The following is a 17394-nucleotide window of genomic DNA, read 5'->3' on the forward strand; positions in this document are numbered from 1 at the left end:
ATAAACGTAACAAAACCACTTTTGTGCTGGATTTATTATATTTGACAAATATTAAAGTAACGTTCGCAGTAAATTACAGTTGAAATTTAATATACTCCCAAATGGGTCTCCTTTTACTTTGGCGCATTTTAAATGAATACCTAGGTACTCTCCATAGTCACAGATATAATGTAATTGAAAATTCTCGTGCGACCTCTGTGTGTTGAATTACGTAACACTAAAATTACGAGATATGTAATGAATTTCATACTCGTAGGCGGGTGCAGATTATCTCTAAATTAAACTTAATCCTAGTCTACCTTTTACACTATTTTACTAAATTAGTACAAGCGGTACGTTGGTGAAGATGCTCCGAGTTCATTGCGAAACTAAATTTAATTTGAATCGTTTCCGCACAAAAAAATCGCCACTGAAAATTACTAATCTTTCACTAACATGCACAATAAATAGTTATTAATTTAGGGACGTCAAAAATAGTAAGCTTAGGTTCTGCCGTCGCGATCGTTTCTATAGAAACAGATTTGTCATATGTTCTAAACGGCATTTTTATAACGTGCATTTGAAATAATAATGACAGATGTCATAGAATGCACAATCATTTGTTTCACTTTATTTATCCTTACTGTTAAAGTGATCACTTTATCTATCCTTACGGTTAAAGAACGGCTTAGCGTACTCGTTCGAACCTATTAAAATGTCATTTTAACAAATGCTATAAAATAAAAGTAAATTAATGTACCTACTTACCGAAATTATTTAAAAAGGCAACACTGTAAGCTTGCAATAAATTATAAATTACCGTTGACATATCACAATAAGATTCTCACTCCTAATGAAGACAAAAACTGTTTGGTCAGCAGGAAAGGTTACGGCAACTGCATTCTTGCGATTGTAGGTACTTAGACTACTTAGAAAAGGAGAAAATGGCCCGTAGTAAACCACAACTGATCAACAAAGTCAAAGAGAGACGGGCTCGTTGGAAAAAGAAGAAAGTGCTTTTCCATCAGTATAGCCTACAAATAGGTGATTTGAGATAGTGATTCATTCGTGTCATTCGCTAGATTTGGCTCCTAGCGTACCGCAATAATATCCTGTTAAGTATCCATTTCGTAAACTTGAATTCATCTCGTTTTGTGTATTAGGTTACTTGGTACGACTAATCCTCTTTCATCCTTTTTATTATACCATGGTTCATCCCTTTACTTCATAAACCAACCGAGTTTTTTATTCTCTATCGCAAGAGCGAGAAAGAGATGGTAACAATTAGAGATAGTTGAAAATTGGTTCACAAACTACTGACATAAAACTCATCCTTAGTACAAACGACTGTACACACTCGATTTCTGCTTTCGTAAATAACATCACTTGTACTATAATTTTATTCTTATTTAGGATTGTTGATGTTATTGACAGCCGATAATCAAAATGGATGCAACAATAATTTATATTCGCATGTTTACTGAGCAAAATAAGCTTAGTATACGGAAACTACCATTTTTTCCAGTTTATACATATTTTATACAGATTCACAGAAAAAAAGTCTATTCTAAGCACAGACAAATCTGTTGTTGCTGGCACTAATTCGGCAGAGTATAGCAAAGGAAGCTACAGTGTTACCGAGAATTTGAAATGTAGTAGGTATGTTACCAACAATCGGTCAATTTAAAAGGTTTAATAAATTACCTTTCTAGCACAAACCAAAAGGAAAACCTGAAAATAGAGCAGATCGACGATCGAGAAAATAAAGATTAATGCTCTGGAATAGAGAAAACGCTGGAAGTATTTCTAGACAAGGCGACGACACTTTATTAATGTAGAAAGTGTCTCATTACATTAGAAATAGTTTAATGCAATTTTTCATAAGACGTAATCATTAACTGCAAAATTGATATCGCGCCTTAAATGTGATTTCCGTATTTATTGTCAGTCAATTGTAATGTTATTACGTGAGAGCCATTACGAAATTAATTGATCACAGCTGGTGTCTGCTTTTAAACATAATTGTCTACATCCTTACGTATTCACTATATAGGAAACTTCCTTTGCTCCAATAAGCTAATGTAATAAATTGGATAAACTAGAAAAGTTAAGGTTGTTGACACGATTCAGGCGTCCCAATTCGCTAATATTACGCGATAAAAGTTCTCCCCTTTGCAAAGATTATTATTGATGAAGCCGGTCCTCACAATTACTGTCATCTGTGAAATATCGCATTTTCAGGATTTTCCACTTGAATTTTTGCGCGATTGAGTTTGTCAGTTAAGAGTAGGCGTCAAGCTACTTGCAATAAGGACGCTGGAAACCGTCAATGGATCACATGAATGAAATCCCAATATACTAAATTTCACGGTTGGCAAATTTTACTCCATATATCGTAAATATTGTACATACTTCGAAGCTGTTGGAAACTAGAACTTGTATAGGTAATATTTAAACCAAACTAAAAACAAGAGAATGTTCAATATAGAAGGCGGTGAGGGTCTGCAAAATTGGCAACCCAATAAAAGTACAAATGAAGCTTCGTCATTTAAAGTTTGTGCACTACTTGTGCAATTATGTGCCGTGAACCACCACTTATCAATAACCGAAGCATTGGAAATACAAAATGAACGGTTTTGAAAAACGGAAAATTATAACTAAAAGTATGAACAGATGCAGTATTTTTTTCTCTAAAAAAAACGTATTTAGACTTTTGCTCTAAAATACTTAGGGGAGCTAGTGATTGACTATAAAGAAATTACCATTGAAATCCCTATGCTGCGTCGCGCTAGGCACCACCCGGTATAAGCACAACAGTCTTTTAATTAACGTTACACATGCCTCACCTTTGAACCAGATTGTGAGGGAGTCTAATTATGGGAAGCTTAAAACGATAAAGAAGTCCGAATTGCACACTACACTAATTTTTTTGAAAAATGAAAATCGAATGGATTGTATAAATTATTTGATCGCCGATGGATACGCAAGAATCTCAAATATGCAAAACACGAAATCCCTGTTTTTATACCAACTCGATTCCTGTTTCGAAATTTGGAAAATTGGGAAGCAACCACAAGTATACGAATGGGGTATTTTTATCTAGAGAACATCTAAATGCACTGAAATTATATAGAGTAACAGAGGTTAACACTTCTCAAACGTATAGAGTATTTTCTTGCATTAATATTAAATAACTTTGAACTGAAAAACAATTATTAATTCAGAAGTTTTGATGTTTTCAAATTACAGTTCACAATTTTAATGAATGCGCATAGTAAGAAGTTGTGCAATTCAGGATAATTGAAGTTCATTCGAAACAAGAATGTTTAATGTCTCCTTTGAGGAATACAGAATTTTTAAGATCGTGCAAATATTATGATTGCGTGATTTGCATTTTCCTTGCCCGTATAAAGCGCAAATGGGGCGCTTTTTGCTTTAAGAGTTCGTAATTTCGTATTAGACAGACTTAAAGTGTATTTGGTGCCCTCCTTTCTTTGATTTACGATGTTTACTCTGTCTTTATCGACATTGTTCCTTTATGAGACTGTGAAGGTTTTCTTCACCGGGCAGTTTTTCGCTTCCAATAAATTTGAAATAATCGTTTAAATGAGTTATGGAAACCGGTAGAATGCAAATGCATGTGCCTCCTGTCTAAGTGTCTATACTAATAAAAAAAATATACCGAGTGACGAAGGTGGATTAATGAAGTAAGGACTTGTACTTCTATAAATACGATGCGAGTGCAATTATTAGATATTGATTAACGTAGGTTTGAAGGAACACAGAACTTAAATTTAAAACTTTTCCACCCAAACAAACTCCAAACAAATCTGTCTATCTTAAATATTAAACATAATAAGACCGCTTCTACGCTGTGTGTAAAAAAATCTCTAGGTACGTCCTGAAAAAATCAATTGGGATCAAGCAAGGTACAGAAGTAAAACGAACTAAAACTAGCAAAGGAAATTTAATCGAAATAAATTTTGACCCTTTACCACCAATGATATAATTATGTGGGTCGCCGAATCAACTTCCCACCCTCCTTAATTATGAAACCAGAAATACTCATAAAGGCATAATAGCTCACCTTCAACCCAATGACTTCGATCACGATGTCAGGGAACTATATCTGCCACAATAGCGCACCAAAACCCAGTACGTAATGTGATTTGATTATTTGTTTATTGTTTAGCCTGCAGATACCATACAGAATGCAAGTAGGTATTCCAATTACATGGGATGCTGTACTTAAAGCTAAAACTACATAGTAATTACGATCTAATATGACTAATTCATTCATTCAAAGAGCCGTGAAATATATCGATGTCTCTCTCAAGGCACATGTTATTTAAAGCCAAAAGGATCCTCGATAGTGGCGATGACGGAGTGGTCACTGAAAAGATGATATCGATTTTCCTTAATTTAACATGTGGCACTTTTTTTGTCTAATGTGTAGAACGATTACATGTCGCGCTAAATTGATAATAATGGAATATGTGTGCCGGAATTATCAAAATTTGAATTCGGATGAATTTAGGCCATATTGTACATAATAAATTCAAAAGCAAAAAAACACTTACGATTCCAGATGTACTAGGAGCCAAATCGCATCAGACACTATTAAAATGAGTAGGTATGGAGGGGGGGGGGGCAAAAAGGAGGAGGATTCGTAATACTGTTCGGTACCACCGAACCCCCCAAAAGATTAAATAACTTTCTTCAAACTTCAAACAAAAATTACTCAACGCTAAAACAAGGCTCGATGCAGATTGCGTTCTTACATTCGCTTTAAAGAAGCGACACGTACTCCATTTAACTTAAATAATACCTTAAGGGTGTAATCCAGTAGTACAACATTTATGCGAAAATAGAGCGATTTATATTTCGTCTCAATTCTATAAAACATGAGATGAAAGACGGGGCTAATTTTTTTCGTGTAAATTATACATTTAAAAAGTATGCTACAGAACAATATTTTAATATTTCAGAAAAAACAATTTTTTAGAGCACTGCCAATAAAAAGTGAACTTTTATAGGTAAAATGGCATCAACACAAATTATTTTAAAAATCTCTCTGTAGCATACTCAGAAAAAACATTAGCAAACCATAGAGCCATCGACCAACCCTTCACATAAATTACAAAAAATTTTAGACGAAATATTCATTCGAAATTTTTTACAAAAACTTGCAGCGTTTAGTGAAGTCATTCCCCATTTATAAATGTACAGTAGGCAACACATCATACAGCAGGCCTGACTTCATTAGCGGCATTGTTGCGTTTATCGGGACCAATTTACAAATAGAAACCGGATTCATTAGAAGGTATTATAATTCCATAATATACTGGGTAATAGAATTCACACGGAAAATGTGATTTATTTTTGGGTTAAAAGTTTGCGTCTTTTCTGGCGTTTTTTGTAACACCCCTAAAATTTTAGTGTGATAAAATTTTGAGATTATTCCCATGTAGTATCCTTCGGAAAGAGATATAATTTGCGTAAAAAGCGTTAATTCTCATTTATTTTGTGTTGTTCCCGAATTAGACGAAATTTTGAAACACCCCTAAAATTTCAGTGTGATACAAATTTGAGATTATTTCCCTGTAGCATCCTTCGGAAAGAGTTATAATTTGCGTAAAAAGCGTTAGTTCTCATTTATTTTGTGTTGTTCCCGAATTAGACGATTTTTTGTAACACATCTAGAATATTAGTAAAAAAATGTACATTTTTTTAAAGATATCTAATTTATAGGTACTTATTCGCTTACATGCGTTATTTTCCAGATAAGGTCAATACAATTCATGGAGTAATTACTGGGTTAAAAAAAATATATGCGTCTTATTAAAACCTGGGAAAAGTGAATTTATTGAGGATTAGCCGTTGTGACAATGATTTGCGTTTTCTAATCGATGTTTAATTATATATGCATATTCGTCACAATGACTAATGACCTGGGAAATTAGCGTAATTACTTGTTTACTTTATACAATGGTTGGGCAGGTAAATTCTTCAATCTTTGTTTATTCGTTACCATTTCATTACAAGTAAATATTATGCAACCCATCATACGTCAAATAGAATTAAAATTTAAGTGGAATACAGCCTTAAGGGCCAATCTTTCCATCTCTCGATAAATTTATTTGTCAAATAAGTACCTTCACCACGACTGGATCAACAATGGTATCCACGCAATTTATTCGGAGAGTTATTGTGCGGTGGAAATGGCCTAAATGAAAAATAAGAGGGCGTTAACAAAAATTGAAACTACTCCCTTTGGAATTGGCTGCAATTATTGCCCTGCAAATATTTTCCTTTATACATAACTGGATGAAAATTGAACAAATATTTAATTATTGTTATATTAAAAATTTCACAACGGCGAGAAACTGGATCATATTTACTCTATAAACAGTCTCCATTTACTTTAAAGTTCTTATAGATTAATAACCTTGTATTGGTTTAACAATGACCAATGGGGACGCCTAATATAAAGTTGCAATTGCAGAGCGCGCAACATAATTTAATGAAAATGTAATGCACGGCATCGCTTAATTATATAATTATTTTGGTTTAGGTCGAATGGCGTTTAAACCACAAAATGAATCAATTATTGGACAATTACAGCTCTACATAGTAATTATACAGGCTCCTGTTTTAAAACGTTCCTCCACCAATATTTCGACCCTTGTCAAGGATGTAAACATACCGGGTGGTGCACGGTAAGTATAGAAACATAGGGATTTAACATGGTTTTATGCACATTTTACAGAAAAAAACTGTAGAGCTTAAAGTTGTTCAGAATTAAAAGGTGCATACGTATTGTATTAAGCTTTTGGTATACCCGCAAATTTAAAAATAAATTTTAACATTTCTGTTTTAATAGCAATAGCCATGATTTTTGTTGTTTTATGAATTACTACTAATAACAGAAATGGTGAAATTTATTTTTAAATTAAATCAATTAATGAATAATTAACGAACCTAAAACTTAGTAAGATTGATTTTATTATATTATTTTATTTCCAACTTCTGCACAGAAATAAATATTTTCGGAGCGAAAATATTCGTAACGAGACGCCCAACTTAACACGCTTCTTGATACCGGGTGTTCGTCTACAGAGTGACCACTAAAACTGGTAATTTAAAGGCGGAAAATAGGTGCTTCGTTACAAATGAAATGTCTTTCATCACCGTTCCAAACCAATAGACTTTTTTTTTGGAAAATTTACCTTTAGTGGTGAAGTGTTAATTTGGAAATGCAAGCAGTAAGTGTTAACTGTTTGCCCAACAACTAATTAGCACGACTAGCAGTACGATTGACAACGCTGTTATCCTATACCCGTGTAGGTTTGTACTGCTATCTGCATATGAATCCCATTAAAAATTTCAAAGACATTAGTGTAAAACCAGCATTCAATTGCATAGGTTTGCATAAAAATGCATAAAAAGGGGGTTGAACGACCCTTGTTGGGTTTCTAAGTGACCTTAACAATTCTTTAACAAAATACTTACTTACCTAACAAAAATTTTACCATGATTGACTTACACACTGAAGGTTTCTACTTTCCTAATTTCCTGCAACTTAACTTAAGTACGAGGTTGCTCACAAAATCAAATAGTGAAAGAGTTCCCAGTTACGTTTCCTTTTCCAGATTTTACTATTTATACATTTCAAATTAACTAGACTAATTCTCGCGGTCAGGGTTTTTTTAACTAACCTGAACTTAATATCGAATGAAATACGGTACAATTTTTTACACACAGTTCACCTAAACTATAATCATAAATGGACCCACTAAATTGGAGATTTTCTTTATCGCAGTCGGAACTAACCAACTTTAAATAAGAAAAGCTGATACCACACATCCAATTCTAGTGCGGTTTTAGAAGGTAATACATGCAATATAAGACGGCTTCAATTATCCATTGGTTGAAATACAATGCAAAGATCGATAATACCGCCAACTGTTTACAGATTTATTCTGGTGCTATTTACTGGAAGTTTTTTTCACCCTTTAGACTTTCTGTGATATGTAATGCTAACCTACTTTAACACTTAACATCTCAAAAAAACTCAACGTTACCTATCTGCGAGCACTCGTTAACTGCAGAATTTTTACGGGATGGTTCCATGTAATTAGTATGTATCCGATCTCATGACTTTTCTGGCCATTTCCATAAGTGTATAACTGTATTTATTGTTGATTTGGTTTATTCGCCATACAAGCTGCGCAGCTTTTCACAAACTGTTAATATCTGAAAAGATATTTGGCCACCAAAACTGTGATCTCGCTATTGATTTCATTTGACAAATGTCCTAATGAGATTTATCACATAATTTGTAATACTGTATGAATTCATTTCAAAAATAAATAACATAATTAAATTTAATCACATCAATCTTTACAAACTTTCCTTGTTACGTTAAAAGTTTCCTTGGTGAGCTTGATTAGCTACAACTCCTACATTTCTATGGGCGTTTTCTTCAGTTTCAATTTGCTTTGGCCTTATTCATATAATCCATTCATACGGTTCCAAGCTGCATTTGCAAGCAGCGTTTGTAATTAAATTCCATATAAACGCTCCTCTGCAACCACTGGTCTCAAACCGAATAGCATGTAATCTTAAGGCTTTCATCTTGTGCTCTGGACGTTTCAATCAAGTTTCAAACTACGTACTCAAATAGAGCAAATTGGAGTAATGAGGTTCCACGCAATTGTCACACGTAATTCCAATGCGACATGTTTTAATTTAAACGTTTGTTTCAGGTATTACGTCAAACCACGCTTCCGATAGTTCCAACTCGTCATCAGACGTTCCAAAGACAACTGTCACACCGTTTAGAAATGCCTTCTACAATTCAATTTAGTATTTGCAGTTTGGAACACAAAAGCGAATCAAGCATTGTTGGCCTTATAAAGGTAAGTTTTATCGGAGACAAGAAAAATTATATGGCGACAATGTTCCTCCAAGATGATCCTTGTTTAGTAGTTTTCGTAAAGTTCGTCGGGAAACTTGCTCATTGTTCGAAGTACGGTTTGCCATTTCGTTTTATTTATTATTGCAATAAAGCGCGCAAGGGTCAAGTTTGTTACCCTTTTGACCGTGAACTAACCGGGATGCGCGAGGGAATTATTGTACAATTTTCAGAAAAGTTCACCAATAACACAATGTTCCATCTAAAAATCGTCAATTGTATAATATATTTCAGGCACAGATGGAGGTTGTAAACGGAAATTAGCTAAGTAAAATGTTAAGTGTACTGTTGAATTACAAACGTTCAATAAAGCATTTGGATTACGACCCTAAATACATAAGATCGGAATAAATGAGGTTAAGCTGTCATTAGGTTCGAAATGAGAAAATGGAACGTAGTCGGATCCTATCTTAGTAATTATCTTGCGTAGCTTGTTATGGTGGCACTTTCTGTTTATTGTTTACAAGAAGATTCTTAATGTATAGCTGTCAGGGGTAAAAAAATTAATGAAGTATAAGTTGATATATAAAATACTTGCGTCTGTATACTAGCATTCAGTATTTCTTTTTCATGCCTTTTGTCCCAGAAAAAGAGGCAACGACGCCACAAAAATATAGTCTCTGAGATTTCCATACGCCCCTACGTCCTATGACCTTAGGCCTCGGCACCGAAACTACGTAGACGGCTTCGATTTTTTAAACATAGATTTTACGAATAAAAGTAGCCGCGTGTCTGCTATTCTCAATTCTATTCAATTTTGTTATTTGGCAAACAAAAAAATGCCTTTAAATAGAAAATGTTAGCAATAAGTATCCTCAAAGAAAATATGAATGTAAGTCTAATTAATAAAAACGTAGCACGAAGAGTCCTAATCTGAAATGCCTAAGTCCTATCTCAAAGTTGCACTTAAATTTGTCGTCTAAATTAGCACCTCTTTAATAAAACAAGTTGGAAGATTTTAATAATGGGCAAAACTGAACTTTTATATGTGCATAATGAAACAGTGCAGTCGAATTATTCAGGTAAGCTATAATTTAGAGCAGATAATCGCTATAAGAGAAGGATTCTAATATTCCACCTGGGCTATTTTTGTAAATAAATAATTTCCTTGTTCTTATTTTCGAACCGATCTCGTAATGAGTAATGAAAACAATTGACACACATTGATACACATCCATGAATATATTGATAATAAGGTCTTTATTTGTTTAGACAATTAGAAGGAAAAGAAACATAATTCATTTTAAGGAGGATTTTAGGGAGATATAATAGGCGAAGTCGGGCTACTCTACTTAACCTACGATACTCGTCCTCTAAACATAAATTAAACTGAAATTAAATGACTTAATGGCATAACTAAGCAAAAATGAGAAACAAAAATATATCAATATTTCAACGACCAAACAACTAGCTAAAAGATAAATAAGGAATGAAAGTTAGATCTCAAGTGTGGCTAGGTAGTGATTCACACGCTGCAAATTCAAAAAGTATTGTTTAAGTTTAAATTTGAACTTATTGATATTAAATATCTTAAACTCATCAATAAATAAATTAACTAATTTCACGGCATTATAAATAAATGATCTTTTATACAAAGCGGTCCGGTGCTGTGGAATTGTAAATTGTGCATTATGCCTAGTATTGTGCGAGTGAGTACTGTGCCTTAAATTGAATTTGGACTTCAACTTACATGTAGTATTGTTGTTTAAGAATTTGTGTACAAATGTACCCCTATGTAAGTGCCTTCTATTTGCCATGTTTAACCACCCAGATTCCTGAAATTTATGTGAAATGTGATCAAACTTTCTCACTCCATACACCAAACGGATACAGGAATTCTGCATCCTTTGAATACGTCTGCTAGTTACACAATCTAGACACGGGCCGTAATAAAGTCACAGTAATTAAATTTTGACAAAACTAAAGTCTCACATAGTAACTTTTTTAAATTATTATTAAGAGTGTGTCTAATATTATATATACATTTTAAAGACAAGAACGCATTTTGAACCATTTTGCTCACGTGAGCTCTAAACCGAAGTTGATTATCAAGTGTTAGTCCCAAATTATTTACTGTTTCAGTATCAGGTATTAAAATATTATTTACATACACACCACAATTAGTTTTCATATATTCAATATCAGTTTTCTTACCAAAAAATATACAGCAACATTTACTAGGATTAAGTACAAGATTAAAATCGTTAGAACGCTGATTTATTCTGAGTAAGTCCTGGTTTAAATTATTTAACGCAGTAGATGCATTAACCTTATCAAAAGAAGAGTATAATTGTATGTCATCAGCGTATGCCACAATATTGCAACTTGAAACGCATCTTAGGATATCCGAAGTATAAATAATAAATAATAAGGGTCCAAGTACGGATCCTTGAGGAACTCCTTGAACTATATTAAACTTACTTGAAAGTTTCTGGTTAACACGAATCTGTAGGTACCGATTTTGTAAATAAGAAGAAATTATGTCTAATGCGTTTCTATTGAATCCAATGTAACACAAAATTGAACAAAGTAAATTATGATCAATCGTGTCGAAGGTTTCTAGGAGAACAATTACAGACAATAAACCACGATCCCTTGCCCTAAGCACATCTTGAGTAACTGTCGCAAGTGCAGTAGCAGTGCTATAATTCTTTCTAAAGCCACATTGCAAATCAGGAATAAAATTGATTTTGTTAACGAAGTCGTATATTTGCTCAGACAACATTTTTTCAAATATTTTCGCCATGGCAGGAATAATACTAATGATTCTCAAATCCGAGAATTGAGTTGGTGAGTTTTTCTTTTTAATAGGAACACCAATAGAAGTCTTCCATGTATTGGGGAAATATCCTTGCTCAATACAACAGTTATATATATGCATTAGGTACATGTAAATAAACGGAGCACAATACTGCAACATTTTAATAGTAATTCCATCGCAACCACAACTGTTCGTTTTAATTGACTGCATTTTTTCTTCTACCTCTTTTTCAGTAGTGAATTTGAAATGGAAGTGTTTACTACCTGCAAATTTGTGGTTATTATAGTAATCAATCATTGTATTGCAATTAGTGTTATTGGAACCCGTACAAAAATGTCTACAGATCTCATCTGGATCAGAAAGGTGGCAAGGTAAGTCATAAGATGATGTTGAATTAATATTAAATTGTTTTAGAGTATTCCATATTTTCGATGGGTTACTTTTATTACGAGACATTACTGAGTTTAGATAGTCTCTCTTAGATTTTCTCACTGCTGTCAACGTTGAGTACTACTGTTGGGACCTACCCTAGTCGGCTCTTTAATTATTTAAGTTAAACTGTATTCGTTAAAAAGTAATTCAACAGAGTTGATGTTATTAAGAAAATTGACATTAAGATCCCCTAGGCAGATAACTAAATCAGCAACAGTAAGGATATCTGAAAGAATATTGTCGAAGTCATCTAGTACAGACCTTAGATTTGTGTTCGGTGGTCTATAGAATCCTCCAAATACAACTTTTTTAGCAGAAATGTGGATAGTTATGACTAGATATTCTAAATAATTAGTTATGCTAAATTCAAACTGAATAGGAGTAAACCTGTACACAGATTTTACATACACAAGTATACCTCCACCTCTACCGTATACTCGGTCCTTTCTGAGTATATTATATCCATCTATGCTAATGCAACTGGATTCCACATCACACTGCAACCATGTTTCAGTAACCATAACGATATCAAAATCATTGCGTACGGCCAGCTCGTGAAATTCGTCAAAACCTGGAAGAATAGATCTTACATTAACATGAGCCACTTTCATATTATATCTATTAACATGTTAACGAAGAAAAAGAAATATTAAAAAAGGTATACCGCTTCAATTTGTTCAGAAATACAAAAATAAAATTAGAAAAATATAAGGTATGAATAAGTAACACTAGCACCACCTAAAATCAACTCAAACAATTATTTAGAACGTAAATCTCACCTTATGACCTAAACGATATGAAAATGTAAATATTTACTCTTATACCTAACAATTGATTGATAAATAAATGTATGTGTTACAATGCAAAATAAAATTGAATTTCTAAAATAATAACAATTAATAACTAAATCACTAACTGAAGATCGTTCCTAATTGGCATGGTTAGCGGTGGCTTCCGATTGTATCTTGTCCATATCAGTGCAACATTTGACCGAGTACGTTTTTCCGTTAGTATTAACATAAATTTTTCCATAGCGCGTCCAGCAGTTTCTGAACCCAAATTTGTCGGCAGCTGCTTTCAAAACTAGCAGGCGTTGAGTTGTTAGATCTTCTTTAAAGACAATCTTAGATCCTTTTAAATATTCACTCCATTATCTGTAGGTTTCCCGATTCTATGACATTTATCAATGGCATCTTTGGGCAAGTTTACTTGTAAATTGTTGTTGATCACAGCTAGAACCTTGTTGATAACAACTTCTTCCTCATCTTCTTTTAGACCGAAAATTGATATTAAATTGATATTGATATGATGGCGTACTAGACGAACGGTTCCTAAATCGCAAAAGGGCAATAATTTTCCACGTAACTTCATGCTACCCCTTAAATTTAGAAAAACGGCGAGAACGAGAGCTTATGTGTCCAACATAGACGTACAAACACGCATAAATAAGTAATCATTATATTATAGGGTCAACTGCAATGTACAATAAAGCTTACCATGCTCTGATAAAAAACAAGATAGTTTATTATCTATTTTGCACAAATTTGAAGACCTAATCTACCGATTAACTGTTCAATGTGAATGGCAAGTCGGAGATCTTAGTTTACGCAACACCTCACCTTCATTAAAAGTTGTTCATGCGTGATATCTCATAACACGTATTCGAAATTCGAAGACCGCGGATAAATTATAGGTTGGTAATTAAATAATATTTATTATTTGATCGGTGAAAGCCAAACGTGTAAAAACTAGATGACTGTCTAAATTTACTTTCTAGCCGTCCTTCCGTCCGAAACTCCTATATTTTATTGATATTGATTAATTAAAGGCAAGACCAGTAGACTAGAAACGTTTTATTTGAGAACAGTAAAAAAGGTAAGAAAATAAGGTACATAAGGTATATAACAGTTTTATATAATACTACCAACAGTCGTCGTTTAGTGGTGGAGATCCCAACCATGTCCACCGAAATCACCGCCTAAACCGCCAAAGCCGTGGTGATCGTGCTCCTTGATGAAAACTGGCACCTTCTTTTCTACGATGACTGGAACTTTGACAGGGTAAGGAACTGGCTTGTGCACTGGGTAAGGTACGGGTTTGTGGACTGGTACTGGGACTGGATGTGGTACCGGTACCTTCACTGGTACTTTGACGGGATAAGGCACGTGTTTCTCAACTGGGTACGGCACGAGTTTTTCTACTGGAACTGGGTAGGGTTTTGGCACATGCACTGGGTAGTGTTTGATAACTGGAACGGGTACTTTGACTGGTACTGGATATGGTACTTTTTTCTCAATGTGTACCGGATAAGGTGCCGGCACTGGAACTTTGACGGTCTTCTCAATCGTTATCGACTTCACATGTCCGTGATCTTCAAAACCTCCTCCCAATTCAAGGCCACCATGGTCCAATTCAAGCCCTCCGAAGTCACCGCCGTGACCGTATCCAAAATCGAGTAATCCCCGCTTATCCTGCTTCTTCGCAGGTTCGGCCGCCTTAGCATCCTCTACAGCCTTCTTCTCCTCCGCGGGGTACGCAGATGCAAGAACTAAGCCCGCAAAGAACACAACTGCCTAAAAAAGGAAAATTAAACGAAAGTCCTAAATCGCACCCGTCTACTTACTTGAATCCTCATGTTTCTACCCGTAAAACTGATGAACAACGACTGTTGATTTGCTTTTAGGAAACGACGATATTTATACTCGATCGACAGGGATGCATTGTGAAATTACGTACATAATAACCCCTTCCTAGTGAAGTCTTTAGTTAAACCAGTGAAATAACGCATGTTTCCTGTTACTTACGTTATATTCCGGTCGAGGAAGAAAAATTTTCTGCACCTTGTAAATTACTAATATAATTACACGTGCTACATACACGTTACGCCCGACTGAATACGTTCGTGCGCAATTGTTTCAATTTCTAAATAGAAAAATAGAGCATTATCCTTTCAAAAAAAATGTGATCTAGACCAAAAGAGATAAGAATTTTAAATCGCTGTCACCGACTTCCTCATTTTCTCTATTCGGCATACGCTACTTCCTCGATCCACTTTATTTATTACGATTTGCGTATACGTCTATTTTAATTATATAATTTTGAATTTTGTAATTACAAACGTAATGCAGAAATATATAGAAATGTGATTTGTGAAAGCACGTTATAAAGAAAGCGTAATTTGTTTATTGTACAATTCTGTGCCCGTTTATCGTTTCTAGTTTGTAAAGTGATGTAAACGCCTAATGATTAATAATGCAATCACCAATGAAAAGTATAGTATGTGTAACGTTCGTATAATTACTAATTGTAATTATAATTTTATACCTTTTGGTTTCAGTGGATTTATGCAATGGCAGGGACTCTTGTGTGCGTGCAGTTACTTTTACCTTTGAATGAGTTCGATAACTACGCAATAAAATCTACCAAAATCGACTGTCAAAGACAGCGAGTGGATTATTTTGCTTTATAATAAATTTCCGCATTCGGCGGGTTTCTGTAGTTATAGCGAGTTAATGTAACGCGTCAATCAATCATGTTATAAATAAAAATTTTCACATTCCGCATCTCACGTAAGCATGAAAATTGTATTAACCTACAAATCGAGATCTCTTAAATTCATAGGAGCGGTTGAAAACGGTGTACGTTTGTCGCTAATGATGAGAAAAGTATAGTTGAGTTCCGTTTTTTACTTTTATTATGTAATTTGAATCTGAATGTGTTTAATGATTTTTGTTCTATTGGCAAAATACTTTTCGCAGCCCAAAAGTTGAGTTAAATATTTTGTTTTTTGTGGGCGAATTCGGATTTCGTACTGAAAATAAATAAATAATAACAAGAATGGGGTTTAATTTGTCAAATTAATTAGCAAAATAGTGATTGTAATAAGGAAATATCCTGGGAAATATGCAATACTGTAAGTTCGAATTTGCTTTTTTATATGAACAATTTTTTACATTATATTTTTACAGATGCCCATTAAAGATTCTTCCAGTAAATTGACGCACGGAAACAAAATTGAATATAATAGAAATATAATCATTAAATTGAGAAATTACTTTGTGATCCTAGGTTATATTTCGTTTGGGATTAGTTAGCCCTTACACCTAGCGTTTGGTTAGTCCGAAGCATTATGAATACGTATATGGAAATATAAGCACCGGATATAGATTAAAAATTGCTGCAGGACAGCTACAATATAGACGCAGCTGTACCCTGAATTTTAGGTCAAATTCAGACATTTATTTTCTACAAAGCTTAGAAAGTATCAGTTCCTAAATAAATCTATGCACTAAATTCGATGTTGAACAACGAACTAGAAAAAGCATAAGCCGCTGGTGTGTGAAAATAGAAAGGTAAATATTTAATGTACGAGTATGTCCGCTCTCCGCTCTCGAAGAGTTTAATACAATACGAGAAGACATAAATGACGTAACTAACGGCTTCTCCATTCTTTTTATTCGTGTCAGATTCTGCGGACTCTTCGCAGTTCTCCTTAATTTACGATTCATCAGGTAGCTCAGGTTCTTTAAATTTCTTCGGATGGTCAGTTTCTTTCGATGTATCAATTTCTCTTTTCCATTTTGCAGTTTCTTCATGTTCTTCAAATACATAAGATCTCTCGTTTTCTCAAATTCCGCATATTATTGACGATTTTAGATTCTTCAAGTCTTAAAATACGAATTTATACTAAGCCCTTCCTCGCAGTTGTTCACCAGAAATTTTAACACTTCTTCAAGTCAATTTTTTTTACTACGGCAATGATCTTAGGGGTCCCCCAATCCGGCACTGCAATCGTGACTTATTTTATACTTACAAAGTACAGAACTCTGTGGAAAAACTACGAGCAGAGTCACCTAACTTTCAAATCTAAACGACGGACGCCCCGTGCGGCACCTTTGAATCTCGGGAGCAATCAGCTCGATTTGGATGGCACGAATTAATTCCCACGTTGTCAGATCGGGTCTTTTATACGGTGGGACGTGAGACATAATACTTATAGCACGGCCTGATGATGGCATAACTATTTTGCCGAAATCGATTGCCCCCTAGGTCCTAGTACCATATTCCCTTTGCCGGTAACTACTTCCGACGTCCCGTTCACCGACGCCAATTTAAAAAAATCGGATCAAAAATGTAACAGAAGATAGGAAAAAAACTGAAAAATCGCCACGTCAGTGTAACGCACTTGGGGGTGGCGTCCAGATGTCGCCGACCCTACAATCATCTAGCCGCGTCCTTAAAGTCG

At 34.4% G+C, this 17394-nt stretch overlaps 2 protein-coding genes across 4 annotated transcripts in view; one reads left to right on the top strand and one right to left on the bottom strand.

The window, feature by feature from the left end:
* LOC116168260 (synaptotagmin-10-like) overlaps window positions 1-17394 on the top strand; it is a 120784-nt gene that overhangs the window by 91189 nt on the left and 12201 nt on the right. For all 3 annotated transcript variants that reach the window (XM_031483980.1, XM_031483978.1, XM_031483979.1), the window contains exon 3: window positions 8748-8900. In XM_031483980.1, coding sequence (XP_031339840.1) covers window positions 8748-8900 — 153 coding nt within the window. The remainder of the gene's footprint in view (window positions 1-8747; window positions 8901-17394) is intronic.
* Window positions 13920-15073, bottom strand: LOC116168262. Its single transcript, XM_031483983.1, has 3 exons — window positions 14954-15073; window positions 14773-14899; window positions 13920-14722 (listed from the first exon to the last, which is right to left on the bottom strand). The coding sequence occupies exons 2-3, from the start codon at window positions 14782-14784 to the stop codon at window positions 14087-14089; spliced, it is 648 nt and encodes a 215-aa protein (XP_031339843.1). The 5' UTR covers window positions 14785-14899; window positions 14954-15073; the 3' UTR covers window positions 13920-14086.

This window comes from Photinus pyralis, unplaced genomic scaffold (genome assembly GCF_008802855.1).
Source record: "Photinus pyralis isolate 1611_PpyrPB1 unplaced genomic scaffold, Ppyr1.3 Ppyr1.4_LG4, whole genome shotgun sequence".
Classification (NCBI taxonomy): domain Eukaryota; kingdom Metazoa; phylum Arthropoda; class Insecta; order Coleoptera; family Lampyridae; genus Photinus; species Photinus pyralis.